This window comes from Monodon monoceros, unplaced genomic scaffold (assembly GCF_005190385.1).
Source record: "Monodon monoceros isolate NGI ecotype Baffin Bay Population unplaced genomic scaffold, NGI_Narwhal_1 Super_Scaffold_12, whole genome shotgun sequence".
NCBI lineage: Eukaryota > Metazoa > Chordata > Mammalia > Artiodactyla > Monodontidae > Monodon > Monodon monoceros.
The window spans coordinates 154030763-154045467 of NW_021703768.1; the positions used below are offsets into that span (position 1 = coordinate 154030763).

The 14705-nt window shown below is 50.7% G+C and overlaps 1 protein-coding gene across 1 annotated transcript; it reads left to right on the top strand.

The window, feature by feature from the left end:
• Positions 1–611: 611 nt before the first annotated feature.
• On the top strand, positions 612–11903 carry GRM6 (glutamate metabotropic receptor 6). The gene is made up of 10 exons (XM_029216847.1): positions 612–1094; positions 1999–2215; positions 2442–2577; positions 3215–3369; positions 4848–4988; positions 5091–5291; positions 7092–7237; positions 7330–7953; positions 10644–10955; positions 11706–11903. The coding sequence occupies exons 1-10, from the start codon at positions 612–614 to the stop codon at positions 11901–11903; spliced, it is 2613 nt and encodes an 870-aa protein (XP_029072680.1).
• The last annotated feature ends 2802 nt before the right edge of the window (positions 11904–14705 follow it).

A 14705-nucleotide genomic window follows, 5' to 3' on the forward strand; every position in this document is an offset into this window, starting at 1 on the left:
GAAAAGGACAGAGTGTGTATGTCAGACACATATCCAAAGACAGGAAAGAAACAGACCCAGGGAGTAGGAAAGGGAGGGAAAGGAGATGTGGAGAGAGCCAGTCCTGCGCACACGCCTTGCTCAGGACGGGTCTCCGCCCTCAGGGCGGCCTCTCATCCCTTCCCCAGAATCCTTAAATCCTCTCTCACTCAGGGCCCTCGGCATCTGTCACTGTCCCGTCCTGAACCGACAGCGGCTGGCGCGGGTGAGTGTGGCTACCTACAGAGGGGGCCTGGGTGTGCGCTGGGGGTGGACTCCCAGTAAGAGCGGCCCAGGGCTGTCGGGGAGGGCAGGGGTAGGACTGGAGCCAGTGGTCGAGCAGGGGGGACCCAGGTAATGAGGTTCAGAGGGTGTGAGAGCCATGTGGCCCGGGAAGGCTGGCCGAGTTGATGCTTCATAACTCCTCCAGCTGACTCGGCCAATATTTATATACTGCGCACCTCCCCTCTCCCGAAGGCTTGGGGCTCACTCGCCTTTCCGCCGACCCGAGTCCTTCCTCTGCCGGGCGCTCAGAGCGTTCTCCCGTTCTGTTCCCGTCCCCACCCCGTCTTCCTCCCGCAGCTCCCGAGCCGATGGCCGGGATCCTGCCGCTGCTGACGCTGCTGCTGACGCTGGCGCAGGCGCGCGTGGCGGGCGCCGCGGGATCGGTGCGCCTGGCGGGCGGCCTCACGCTGGGCGGCCTGTTCCCGGTGCACGCGCGGGGCGCGGCGGGCAGAGCGTGCGGGCCGCTGAAGAAGGAGCAGGGAGTGCACAGGCTCGAGGCCATGCTGTACGCGCTGGACCGCGTGAACGCCGACCCCGAGCTGCTGCCCGGGGTGCGCCTGGGCGCGCGGCTGCTCGACACCTGCTCGCGGGACACGTACGCGCTGGAGCAGGCGCTGAGCTTCGTGCAGGCGCTGATCCGCGGCCGCGGCGACGGCGACGCGGCAGCCGTGCGCTGCCCAGGCGGCGTCCCCCCGGTGCGCGCCGCGCCCCCTGAGCGCGTGGTGGCTGTCGTGGGCGCCTCGGCCAGCTCCGTCTCCATCATGGTCGCCAACGTGCTGCGCCTGTTTGCGGTGAGGGCCCGGGGGAGCGCCCGGGTTGCAGCTTCTCTCCCTCGTCCTTGCCCTGGGCGTGGCTGAGGTCTGGCCTCCTTGCGAGAATCACTCTAGTTCGCAAAGAATCCTTGTCCCCTGGGCCAGACGCAAGCCTGTCAGGGAAGGTTGTTCGGAATTAAAGCGTCTGGAGTGCCCGGGGTAACTAAGTCGGCCATTAATTGCAATGTAGCCCGTGAGCGTTTCTCTGCCTCGTTTTCTCTCATTTTCCCTCTTTCTTTGTCTTTCTTCTTGATTTTCTCTTTCCATCTCCCTGTCTCTCTCTTCCCCTCTCCTTTCCATAACGTCTTCACACTCCACCCTTCCTTTCTGTTTCAGCTTCAAACATCTCTGTCTTCCCTAGACCAGCTCCAGCCCGCTTCTTCCAGAACCTCCCCATCTCTGACCTTCATACCAGCTCCCACATGCTCCCTTTTATGTGTGTGTGTTTTTTGTTGTTTTCTTTCTTTCTTTTTTTTTTTTTTGCTCGTGAGTTTTTCTTTAACATGAGGGATACACCCCCTTTCTGCTAGCCGCCCTCTTCCCAGCCTCCCCAGCCACCATTCTCCACTCTGCTTTCACACTTACTGCCCCCACTCCTTCTCCTGGATCAGCTCAGCTGTAATCCCTGCTATTAATCACTCTAATGCACACAGATAAACCCAGTTCTAAACAGGCCCCTCCATTAGTCCAGACACAGCCTTCAATCAAATAACCCCTCCCCAGCTCTCCTGCCTGATCTGCCCCTCCTGGCCTCTCTTTGTGGCTGTTCCAGCTTGCCCGCAGCACTGTAACCCCAAACGTCCTTGTCCTGGGTCCTCACTGCCCTCCCTCCCTAGGGTCACTGACCCTCCATTCACAGCCCTGGTGTCCTTCCCCACTCCAGATACCCCAGATCAGCTACGCCTCCACGGCCCCTGAGCTTAGCGACTCCACACGCTATGACTTCTTCTCCCGCGTGGTGCCACCTGACTCCTACCAGGCCCAGGCCATGGTGGACATCGTGCGGGCATTGGGATGGAACTACGTGTCCACGCTGGCCTCCGAGGGCAACTATGGCGAGAGTGGGGTTGACGCCTTTGTGCAGATCTCCCGAGAGGCTGGTGAGCTTGGGGCAGGGGGGTCTGAGGCATGAAGGAGCCTATAGAGGGTCCGTTGGACAGGGCATAAGCAGTGAGGTAGGGCACTGGGTTCATGATGGGGAGCCTGGATGGTGCCCCCTGTGGGGGTCCTTTGGAAGACTCAGCCCCTGCCACAGTCATGAGTGGTGGTGGCCCTGGTGGGTGAATGGGTGGGACCGCAGCTGACTTTGGCATCTCCGACACCCAGGGGGGGTCTGTATTGCCCAGTCCATCAAGATTCCCAGGGAGCCAAAGCCAGGAGAATTCAATAAGGTGATCAGGAGACTCATGGAGACACCAAATGCCCGAGGCATCATCATCTTTGCCAACGAGGATGACATCAGGTGGGACAGATGGCATGTTCAATCACCGTGTTCTTCAGAGGCTGTCCTTGAAGACCCTGCCGCCTCTTCTCTATCCCAGCCACGTACATCCTCCTTTCCCTCTTTCTCACCTCGCCTTACCTTCCTGCCCCCACATATCTTTTCTACTGCCACCTCTCTGCCTGGTGCCCCCAGAAATGAACCAGGCCTGGTCTGGGTGAAGATGCTCCAAACCTAGCCAGGGAAACACAAGAATATATGTCTGTTTCTATAATTAACAGTGGGGGAGAGACTGGTGGGTGCATGTAAGTGCAGAAAATGAGCTGTCAGGGAAGGACCCCCAGGGGTAGGAGGGTATCAGCAGAAGGCCATGAGCCCCAGCAAGAGAAGGTAGGCCCTTCTTAAAGGCAGCAGGCAGTGGACTATGGTTCACAGAACAAGAGGGCAGGCCTGGGGTCAGAGCCTGGCTGGACACTTTACTACCTGAAAAACCCAAGGCAAGTGTCCTAAACTCCCTACATCCTACCTTTCCTGATAAACAAAGGGTCTGATGAGTGATGCAGAATGGGGTAGATGGAGAGAGAAGAATGGAAAGTGACCAGAGTTAAGTTGGAGGAGGCTCCCTGGCCCTCGCTCACCCCTACCCTATCCTTACCAGGAGGGTCCTGGAGGCTGCACGCCAGGCCAACCTGACCAGCTACTTCCTGTGGGTTGGCTCAGACAGCTGGGGAGCCAAGATCTCACCCATCCTGAACCTCGAGGACGTGGCCGTGGGAGCCATCACCATCCTGCCCAAAAGGGCCTCTATTGATGGTGAGTGGGGGAACGCCCTTCCCCACTGCATCTCCCACCCATATTTATCCTTCCCCATGATCCCCTCTTGGGGGTGCTCATTTTCCCCTTCTATAAAATTGTACCATGATCCAGGGTCCCTTCTAGGATTCCCAGATTCTAGAATTCTGAGATTCTGTGAATACATCCCTCCAAGCAGTGTTTGAATGAATTGGCAAGTGAGGAAATGCACATCCCACTCTACAGGGTGAAGAATTGTTAGGTTTTGTTTGTTTGTTTAGTTTTGTGTTAATTCAATGCCTGTATTCCTGGTTCTGCCAAAGGCACTCTAATTTGAGGGTGACTGTGGGAGGGATAGAAACCAAGGATGTGGGTCATACTGTCCTGTTGATCAATTAATGAGGCCTTCCTCTCCACCCCTCCTCCACCATCCCGCCTGTGAATATCTGGAAGAATGCAGGAAAGATGGCCACTTTACACTAGGATTGCTCATTTCCCCAAAGGCTAAACTGAACATGCTTTGATGAGGCACTTCGGGGTATTTTATGAAGTGCAGACCCTTGTAAATGCTGAGCCCTGACTTGCAGGGGCTCCCAGCCTTTTGGAGGTGTACACCCACCCTTACGCTCTTTCTTTCCCTTAGAATGCATTCAGTTGCAGGCAACAGACTAGACTGAGAGTGGTTTTAGCAATAAAGGCATTTCATTACAAGGCAAGAGGTTTCAAAGTAGGGGCAACTTCATGCTTGGGGCAGTGAGTCAATGATGTTCTCAGAGCCCTGAGCTCTGTCTCCCCTTCTGTTCCACCATCCTCTGTAGTTGCCATATGCCTTCTATTTTTTAAAAGTCAACCTGTTTTTGTTTCTGTTTTTTTAATGAATTTATTTATTTATTTATTTTTGGCTGCGGTCGGTCTTTGTTTCTGCGTGCGGACTTTCTCTAGTTGTGGTGAGCGGGGGCTGCTCTTCGTTGCGGTGAATGGGCCTCCCATTGCGGTGGCTTCTCTTGTTGCAGAGCACGGGCTCTAGGCATGCGGGCTTCAGTAGTTGTGGCTCGCAGGCTCAGTATTTGTGGCACACGGGCTTAGTTGCTCCGCGGCATGTGGTCTTCCTGGACCAGGGCTCGAACTCGTGTTCCCTGCACTGGCAGGCAGATTCTTAACCACTGCGCCACCAGGGAAGTCCCATGTGCCTTCTTGATTGTGGTGTTTTATTCACAAAGTGGCTGCTGAAGCTCCACCCATTACATCTTCATAGCAGCATCCTAACCAGGAAAGAAAAGGCAGCAAAAAAATTCTCTCATGTGGTGAGGCTCTGAGCTTGTATCAGGATGCAAATTTACCGTGGAGTCCCTAGATGGCTTTGAACTCATTGGCCAGGCCAGAAATTGGTCACATGGGTATCCCCAGCTGCAAGGTGAGCAAGCGGTGAAGGGACACAAGTAGTGAGCTGTGGCTAGCTCAGACTGTTGCCAGCCCCCTCCCTCCTTCCCGTCTCTCAGGATTTGACCAGTACTTCATGACTCGCTCCCTGGAGAACAACCGCCGGAACATCTGGTTTGCTGAGTTCTGGGAAGAGAATTTTAACTGCAAACTGACCAGCTCAGGTACCCAGTCAGACGATTCCACCCGCAAATGCACAGGTGAGAGCTGCCCAGGGTGGCGAGGGTGGTGAGGGAGAAGGTGGGAGGCCAGGTTGGGCATCTGGGAGCCAGGCACACTTCCTCTGGGCATCCCTAGGACAGGTGAGGAACGCATCGGCCGGGACTCTGCCTACGAGCAGGAAGGGAAGGTGCAGTTTGTGATTGATGCTGTGTACGCCATTGCCCACGCCCTCCACAGCATGCACCAGGCTCTCTGCCCCGGGCACACAGGCCTGTGCCCGGCAATGGAGCCCACCGACGGGCGGACACTGCTGCAGTATATTCGAGCTGTACGTTTCAATGGTGAGTGGGAGCCAGAGCCCCTACGTGAATGAGGGGAAGCCTGCTGGGATGGAGTTCTTGGGACCTGGGACGACTCAGGATGGAAGGAATGGGAGAGCACAAGAGTATAGTGGGAGCATCTGGGCCTGAGAGCTGGAGGCTCGAGCCAAGTTCTGGGGAACAGTTTTTAACACTCCTCCTTCTCCAGGCTTCAGTACCTCCTGCCACAGGCTGCAAATTCCATGTGTTGGGGAACTTCTCTGTGACCCCTTCTGCCTGGATCCCTCAGAGGGTCACACACAACTCTCCTCTCCATTGCACAGAGTTTGTAGTCGTCTGGTCTCTGAGGGCACGCACGGGGCACAGTGCAGACTGTGCAAAGGCACTGCTTACACAGTGGACAGGCAGCCCACTCCGAGTCTCAGGTTTCCGAATGCCTCCCCAGCCAGGCCCTGTGCTGCCTGAGCACAAGGCATGAGTCTGTGTCCCTCCAATACGAGTGGAGGGCCTGGCACATGGTCAGGGCTCAGAATAAGGGTTTCTGAAAAGGCCCAGATGGACTCAGCCGTGCTTATGGTTTGCTGGGGGGGGGGGCTTCGCATTGTGTTCAATTACTATCCTTTAGTAAATTAAGAACTCTCTTCTTCCACCAAATGTTGAGCACCTTTCCTCTGCCAAGCTCTCTGTTAAAGAGCGTGACTTAGGGATTTCCCTGGCGGTCCAGTGGTTAAGACTCTGTGCTTCCACTGCAGGGGACACAGGTTCGATCCCTGGTCAGGGAACTAAGATCCCTCATGCCGATGGCCAAAAAGTTATAAATAAATAAATAAATAAAGAGCATGACTTAATAGCACTCCAGAACAGCTCTGCAAGCTGGTAGAACAAGATTCTAAAAGAAATAAGGCACGCTGATTGTCCAAATCAGTACCTTTGTAAGTCTGAACTCATCCTCTCGCCTGCGCAGTTAAGCTCTTTCTTATTTCTTTTTAAATTGTGGTAACATGCACATAGCGTAATATTTACTATCTTAACCATTTTTAAGTGTACGGTTTAGTGGTGTACATTGTTGTGCAGTCAATCTCTAGAACTCTTTTCATTGTGCAGAACTGAAACTCTGTACTCATTAAACACTAACTCCCCATTTCCCCCTCCCCCAGCATTCTACATTTTGTCTATGAATTTGACTGCTCTAAGTACCTCATATGAGTGGAATCACACAGTATTTGTCCTTTTGTGAGTGGCTTATTTCACTTATCATAATGTTCTCAAGGTTCATCCATGTTGTAGAATGTGTCAGAATTTCCTTCATTTTTAAGGCTGAATAATATTCCATTGTATGTATAGACCACAATTTGCTTATCTGTTCATCCGTTGATGGACACTTGCGTTTCTTCCGCATTTTAGCTACTGTGAATATGCTGCTGTGAACATAAGTGTACAAATATCTCTTTGAGTCCCTGCTTTCCATTATTTTGGGTATATAGCTAGAAAAGGAATTGCTGGATTGTGTGGTAATTCTGTTTAATTTCTTGAGGAACCACCATATTGTTTTCCACAGTGACTGCATCATTTTGCATTCCCACCAGTGAAGTATAGGGTTTCAATGTCTCCATACACTTGCCAACACTTACTTTCTGTTGTTTTGACAGTGGCTATCCTAAGTGGGTGTGAGGTGGTATCTCACTGCGGTTTTGATCCGAATTTCCCTGATGATAGGTGATGCTGAGCACCTTTTCACGTGCTTGCTAAGCTCTTCCTTTGTCCTGGCTGGGCCTTTGATGGGCTCGAGAACCAGCTGAGGATGACAGGCTCTCCTTCCAGGCAGCGCAGGAACCCCTGTGATGTTCAATGAGAACGGGGATGCACCCGGGCGATACGACATCTTCCAGTACCAGGTGACCAATGGCAGTGCGGGCAGTGGCAGCTACCAGGCTGTGGGCCAGTGGGCGGAGACCCTCAGACTGGATGTGAGTGGCACAGGACGAGCTCTGGGCACAGGGAGGCGGACCCACCTTCCTGGAGGTGGGAGTCACAGGTCCCGGTGTCCCCTGTGTCCCAGGTGGAAGCCCTGCAGTGGTCGGGAGACCCCCGAGAGGTGCCCGAATCTCAGTGCAGCCTCCCCTGTGGGCCGGGAGAGCGGAAAAAGATGGTGAAGGGCGTCCCCTGCTGTTGGCACTGCGAGGCCTGCGACGGGTACCGCTTCCAGGTGGACGAGTTCACTTGCGAGGCCTGCCCCGGGGACATGAGGCCCACGCGCAACCACACGGGCTGCCGCCCCACGCCAGTGGTCCGCCTGTCCTGGTCCTCGCCCTGGGCGGCCCCGCCCCTCCTCTTGGCCGTGCTGGGCATCATGGCCACCACCACAGTGGTGGCCACCTTCGTGCGGCACAACAACACGCCCATAGTCCGGGCCTCTGGCCGCGAGCTCAGTTACGTCCTCCTCACCGGCATCTTCCTCATCTACACGGTCACCTTCCTCATGGTGGCTGAGCCCGGGGCGGCTGTCTGCGCTGCCCGCAGGCTCTTCCTCGGCCTGGGAACCACCCTCAGCTACTCTGCTTTGCTCACGAAGACCAACCGCATCTACCGCATCTTTGAGCAAGGGAAGCGCTCGGTCACGCCCCCGCCCTTCATCAGCCCCACTTCGCAGCTCGTCATCACCTTCAGCTTCACCTCCGTGCAGGTGGGTCCTTGGGCTCCCAGAGTAACGGGGTGGGCAGACGGGGTCGGGGCTGGGGGTACGGGCACTGACCTCCACCTTAAAACTCAGAGTCCCGGGTTTCCCTGGTGGCGCAGTGGTTGAGGGTCCTCCTGCCAATGCAGCGGACACGGTTCGTGCCCCGGTCCGGGAAGATCCCACATGCCGCGGAGCGGCTGCGCCCGTGAGCCATGGCCTCTGAGCCTGCGCGTCCGGAGCCTGTGCTCCGCAACGGGAGAGGCCACAACAGTGAGAGGCCCGCGTACCGGAAAAAAAAAAAAAAACAGAGTCCCTCTTCTATTTTGGCCTCTATGTTAAAAAATAAAAAGAAAAAGTCCCAGGAGATAGGGCGCTACTATTTCTGTAACTAGAAGAACTCATTTAGGAGGAGCTGTTTCCTCCTGCTTCATCCTTGAAGGAAAATGGATCAGTAAGGTGGGTAGTGCAAGCATCCCGTTATTTTTCTGTAAGACAGTGAAATTATTTTCATAAAGTGAACGTGCTCTTCCATAATCTGGCTCCCAGGGCAAAGACAATCTGATGAATTTCCCCCAAGCAGAGAATCTGTTTCCATAAAGGCAGTTCCTGCTGCCCAGTCACTGGGTAACTTGGATAAGAGGCACAGGGTCTAATGATACTATGTGGAGTGAAGCATCCAATTCCATAGATGGCCAGAATTTCATGCTGTATGTGCAGCAAAAGCAGAGTTCCTTTAGGGTTTTCTCTGAGATGGTAATATTACAACATTGGAAATGGCTCCTGTGGTCTGGAAAGCACTGGATGTTTTCTGTGTAAAGGGTGCTAAGAGACAAGTGTGTTTGACATTGTATGACATTGCAGAGCCAGCCCAGTTCTCAGGGCCAGGTGGATGGCCCATGCTCAGCTCATTTGGACACGGCTCACTCTCCACCCCAGGAGAGCCCTTCTTCCTACCCAGCTCTGCATATAACATGGTCATTCCCACCCATGGGCCTCAGTCCATGCAATTCTTCACAACTGGAAGGTGCTGCCATTTTCTGACACATAGCAGGGTCTGAGCGTCATCTGTCAGGGCCGGAATCTCAGTGCACAGCCCATCCTCAGAAAGCACCTCACTGCTTCCTGCCTGAAACCCCTGTGGCACCTCTTGCCCCAGGATAGAGCTGTTTAGACTGCATTCAGTACCCCCGTCCGGCTCACCTATGGACTCCCCACATTATACCTCTCTTTCTAGAAATCCCAAATCTTTTCAAAGATGCACACCTTCAACTTTACAAGGTTATTCAGCAATATGATGGATGTGAAATGGTATCTCATTGTTTTAATTTGTCTCTACTTACTAGTGCAGCTAGCCTTTGTACTCTCCTCTTCTGTGATGTGCCTGTGCCTCTTCCTGTGCTTTGCTCACTTTCTATTATTTTGTAGGCTTTTGTTATCTGTACTGGATGCTAATTCTTTTACCAAGTACGTGGGTTGCAAATTCAGTGGGACGCATTTTGGTTGCTACTCCCTTGTATCATAGGCCTTGGGTTTTAGTTTCTCTTGGGCAACTTTTCCCCCCAGCTAGAGGATTTCTAAGAGGAGCCTCCATGTTTCCTTCCTGGACAGTGGATGGAGTTTTATTTTATTAGTCCCTTGTTCATGGAGTTGCTGCCTTTGGGAGAATCACAAAAAGGTGCTCCTTCTGGGTGTACAAATTATTTAAAAAGCATCCTTTCCTCTAGGATCACATGGCCCTACTCCAGGTGCACAGTATGGCACTGAAGTGTTGGTTAGGTTTCAGCCCCGCTCCTCCCAAGTCAAGCATCTTGTGCAGTGAACCACCTGCACAAATGTAGGGGACGGCCCTTCCAGGGTCCCACCTTTATGCAGGTGTCTTAGTTCCTACTCCCCAGCTTCCCTTGGCTCGAGGTCATGTCTCCCCTCACTGTGAAGGAATTCATACTCCATCTTCTCCTTGTTAGGGCCTGTGTCTGACTCTGACCTCCCTGGCCACCTGGCATCAGTTCACATCCTTACTGCTCTCCATTCAGTGCCTCTATATTTTGAGCCTCACTATGCATTCACACACAATTTCATTATATCTTGTTCAACAGTTCTCTGGATCTGGAGAAGGAAGGGGGTCCTCAGGAACTTGGTTTGCCATATTGCTAGATTAGATAAAGCTAGTGTTTTCCCACCTACAGAATACATGATACTGCCTCCCTGGACGGTTGTGAAGGGAAACATTTCTGCTGGGCCTGGTTTCTAATCAGTGGGACATGCACTGACTCCTCCCCCAAGCTGGCATCATGTCTTCACAACAGATTATGAGGGTTCCCATTTGGTAGATAGAGGAGATGTGATTAGGGTCACCTTTCCAGAGCCTCTGCCTGCAGTCACTGTACCTTGCTGGGCTCAGTAAACGGTGGTGGTAATGGCTGAAATACAGGAAGAGGACATCCAGGGCCCCTTCCCCAATCAGCCCAGATGTCCCCAGCACATACTTCCACTGCAACCCCTTCTCTCCACCTGCCTGTGTCACAGGCCTTTGCCCAGGCAGTCCCCTCCTGGACAACCCTCCCCTCTCCACAGTGGCTCTCAGGCCTGAGCATCCCACTCAATAGGGCAGGAGCCTAAAAGCGACCCTAACCTGCTAGAGATCTCAGTCGAGGGTGAGGCTGGGTGTGTCCTTGATACCATGTTGGCTCCTGCAGGTGGTGGGAGTGATGGCCTGGATGGGGGCCCAGCCCCCACACAGTGTGATTGACTATGAAGAGCAGCGGACGGTGGAGCCAGAGCAGGCCAGAGGGGTGCTCAAGTGCGACATGTCAGATCTGTCCCTTGTCGGCTGCCTGGGCTACAGCCTCTTGCTCATGGTCACATGCACGGTGTATGCCATCAAGGCCCGTGGCGTGCCTGAGACCTTCAATGAGGCCAAGCCCATTGGCTTCACCATGTACACCACCTGCATCATCTGGCTGGCTTTTGTGCCTATCTTCTTTGGCACTGCCCAGTCAGCTGAAAAGGTAATCTGGGTCCCCCGTCAGTTTCATGACCTTGTTTGTTTCCTGCCTGTCCACGGAAGGGCTTGATTATTCCAAGAGCTGGGCCACCCATATGAATGCTTGCTTGGTTGGCTGATTAATTCATGTACTCATTTGTCTTTCCAGTCTCCCTCCAGTTGTTCTCTCAGTCCCCTTTCCATTGTTTATTCATTCATTTTTTTCATCCATGCTTCTTCCAACCATCAATTAACTTTATTTTATTCAATTATCTTTTCATATACTTTATATCTGCCAATCCATTCATCTGTCGGTCTATTTGTTTGACAGTCATTTATTCATGTGTACAGTGGAGCATTTGTTTATTCACCTCCGTCTTCCCTTTGTTTGCCTACTTGCTCCTTTATTCAGGTTTGGTTCATCCATTCATTTGTACATTTGAAAACATGTTCATTCATTCATTAACATTCTCTAGCACTTTTTAGGCATATGGACCATTTCCCCAGGTGTCGCTCTCTGTGAATGAATCTCTCATTTCCCTTGATCACTTGTCCACTCAGTCCTGTGTCGTTTACCCTTCTTCCTGCCTATACCAGAGCCAAACAGTGACTACCAATTCTTCATGCCACGGGGCCTTTGCTTACACTGCCCTCCTTTATTGAGTGCTCATTCCCAGTCACTTGACTGAAATAGACTCACCTCCAGGCTGTGTGGGGGTGGAGGGCGGGAGACACCTGGGCTGAGTCCCACCTGGTCCCTTCCTCTGTGGCTTAGATCTACATCCAAACCACCACACTGACTGTGTCCTTAAGCCTGAGTGCGTCGGTGTCCCTCGGCATGCTCTATGTACCCAAAACCTACGTCATCCTGTTCCACCCGGAGCAGAACGTGCAGAAGCGGAAACGGAGCCTCAAGACAACCTCTACAGTGGTAGCCCCACCCAAGGGCGAAGGCACAGAGGCCCCCAAGTAGCAAGTAGGGGATGAATGGGACAATTGCTCCTCCTCTGTTCTTTTCTTTCCCTCGCTTCATGGCGGAAGCTGTGAAGAGTCCAGATCTACAGTGAGCAATCAGGGTGGGGAGTCCACAAAGGCCACGGCCACTAGGATGGAGCTGGCCTGGATCCACATGACACATTTTTCTGTTTTTCTGTGCATGATGGCTTCATACTTCCTCGCTGCAGACCAGACTTTCTACTCATGGTGGGAAACAGCCACTGAGAGAATCCTACTCTGGAGAGGGACTAAACTTATACTCACTGGTTTGAAGTTCAGAGATCATGATGAAGCCCTGGGCTTGGCCCAGTGTGAGTGGATTTCCACCCCTTGATCAACCACCAGAATTTGGGGATTGGGCAGCATGTAAGAATATGTAGACCCCAGAATGAAATTCAGGGTTGGAGTTAGGAAGGAGCAGTTTCCACAAGAGCTCTGTGGGTCTGTATTTTGGACTGAGTAACTTGGGCTTGGGTAAATATTTTGCTGGTCCAGAGGGATCGAGCCTTGGGTGAGAGACCTGTGAGAGAAGATGGGCCTGCACAGGACAGGGGAATGAGCAGAGGGAACTGGGTTGCTCCCATGAGATTATTTGTGGCAGGGTCTTTTCCTCGAGATCTTTTCTCCTGGAATCTGGGGGATGTCAAACTTAGAGAACTGCTTTTTTTTCCTTTCCCGTGTGTATTCCCTTAAATGAACCCTGAACTTTAAGAAAATCAGATACACTTGTGTGGTGGTAGGGGTGTGAGAATAAACTAGCAAGGGTGGTGTTTGCCCTCCTCTGATGCCTGTAAGGGATGGTGTTCACAAGTTCTAGGTTGGGACCAGTGACAGAGAGAGTTGTGTCCATGGCAAAGATTAATTCCAAGTGGATAACTTAGGATGAACATCAAAACCGTTCTCTTCCAATATTTCCTGGGGAGATCCCCTTTGAAAGGCAAGCATGAGGCATGGGAAGGAAGATGCTTGGACTTCAAATGTATTTTTCAGTAATCTTTTTTTAACAAGAAGTTCAGTTTAAGTTAATGGAATTTTATTTCCCTGGGGTAGAATTTAAATTTGTTAAATTGACACTTTTTATTTATCAGTATGAATTCTCTAGTATCTAATGTCTGGAACTGATTTTGAAGATCAACAACACTTCATACAACATGGAGACTCTTCCCTAGACAGAGTCTCTGCATAATCCATTTTGACCTTGGGACTAGGTGTTTCCACATTCTTTAATAGGGCTTCTCCTCAGAATAACATTTTTGGTGTACAGATTCTCCTTCCTCACATTTGTTGCATTCTTAGGAATTCTCCACAGTGTGAACTATGACATTTCATATATTGCTGGATGCTTACCAAAATTCATTATTTCATACAGCTTTGCTCCTGTGTGGGTTTCCTGGTGTACAATGAGATGTGTTTTCTTACTAATGGCTTTTCCACATTAGTGCTTTGATAGGGTTTTTCTCCTATATTAACTCTTAGAGAAAAATGAGCTCTGATCTCCAAATGAAGGTTTTTCTGTATTTATTATTTTCTTGGTGTTTCTCTTGGTATGAATTATCTGATGTGCAGTTAGTCTTGACTTCTAGTTGAAAGCTTTTCCACAGTTTTTACATTTTTGTGGTTTTCCCCACTCTGAACTCTGTGACTTAGATTTTGGATGATTTCTTAGTAAAACCTTTTCCACATTTAGAGGTTTTCTCCCCATGTGAAGTTTCAGACTTAGAGTCCTGGATTCCTGCTGAAGACTTTCATACACCCCCACATTCATTCAGACTGGTCTCTCTGATGTGGATTCTTTGATGCACAGTGAGTTCTGTCGTCTTCTTCTGGGCCTTCTCACATTCAGTCCACTTGTAGAAGATGCATGCACCATTTTGTGTGCAGTGGGGGCATCCTCTATTGCTAAAGGCATTGTCATATTTAGTACATTTGTGAGATTCTCTCCTTTCTGAATTCTCTAATGTGTACAAAATTTCTGACTCTTGGAAGAGGGCTTTTCCACATTCAGTGTGTACATAAGGTCTCTACCTTGGATCATTTCTTTGATGTTCAGCGGGGGTTGAAAAATCCTTGAAGGTTTTTCCATGCTCTTTGCATGCATAGTTTGCCTTCTCCAATGTCCAATCAATCAATTTGAACCCCTGAAAAAAGATTTTCCCCCAAATTTGTGGAATTTATAAGGCATTCTGCCTATGTGTTTCATTTTCTGTTGAATAAGAGCCAGGCTATACCTATAGGATTTCTCACATTCATTGTCCTTGAATGATTTCTCACAGTATGGATTATATATTCCAGTGAAAATGGGATTCTTTTGGGAGGCTTTTCCACATTACAATCACAGTATTTCTCTCCAGTTCTCTAAAGTAGAGTAAGATTACATTTTGTTATAAGCTTTTATTCACCATGTTCAATGTGTTGAGACTTATACAGGAGGGATTTTTTTATATTACTTATATTCTTATGCATTTTCACTAGTGTAGTTTTTAGTGGACACATTTATAACATTTATTACAACTTTGTCACATTTATTACATTTTGTGGTCTTTGGAAATTTCCCCCAAATTCATTACATTCATTGTCTCTCACCTTATTCAGTAGTTTCTCGGTAAATAAATGTAACTTTTCCCAAACGTTTGACTTGGGTTTTCTGTTCCTTTTGTATATAGTTATTGATTTACAAGACTCCCTGTAAAATGGAATAAAATGATAACTCCAAGTGAATCTTTTCGCCATCATTTTATAGAAGGAAACCTCTTCAGGAATACTGTTATATTGACGTCTT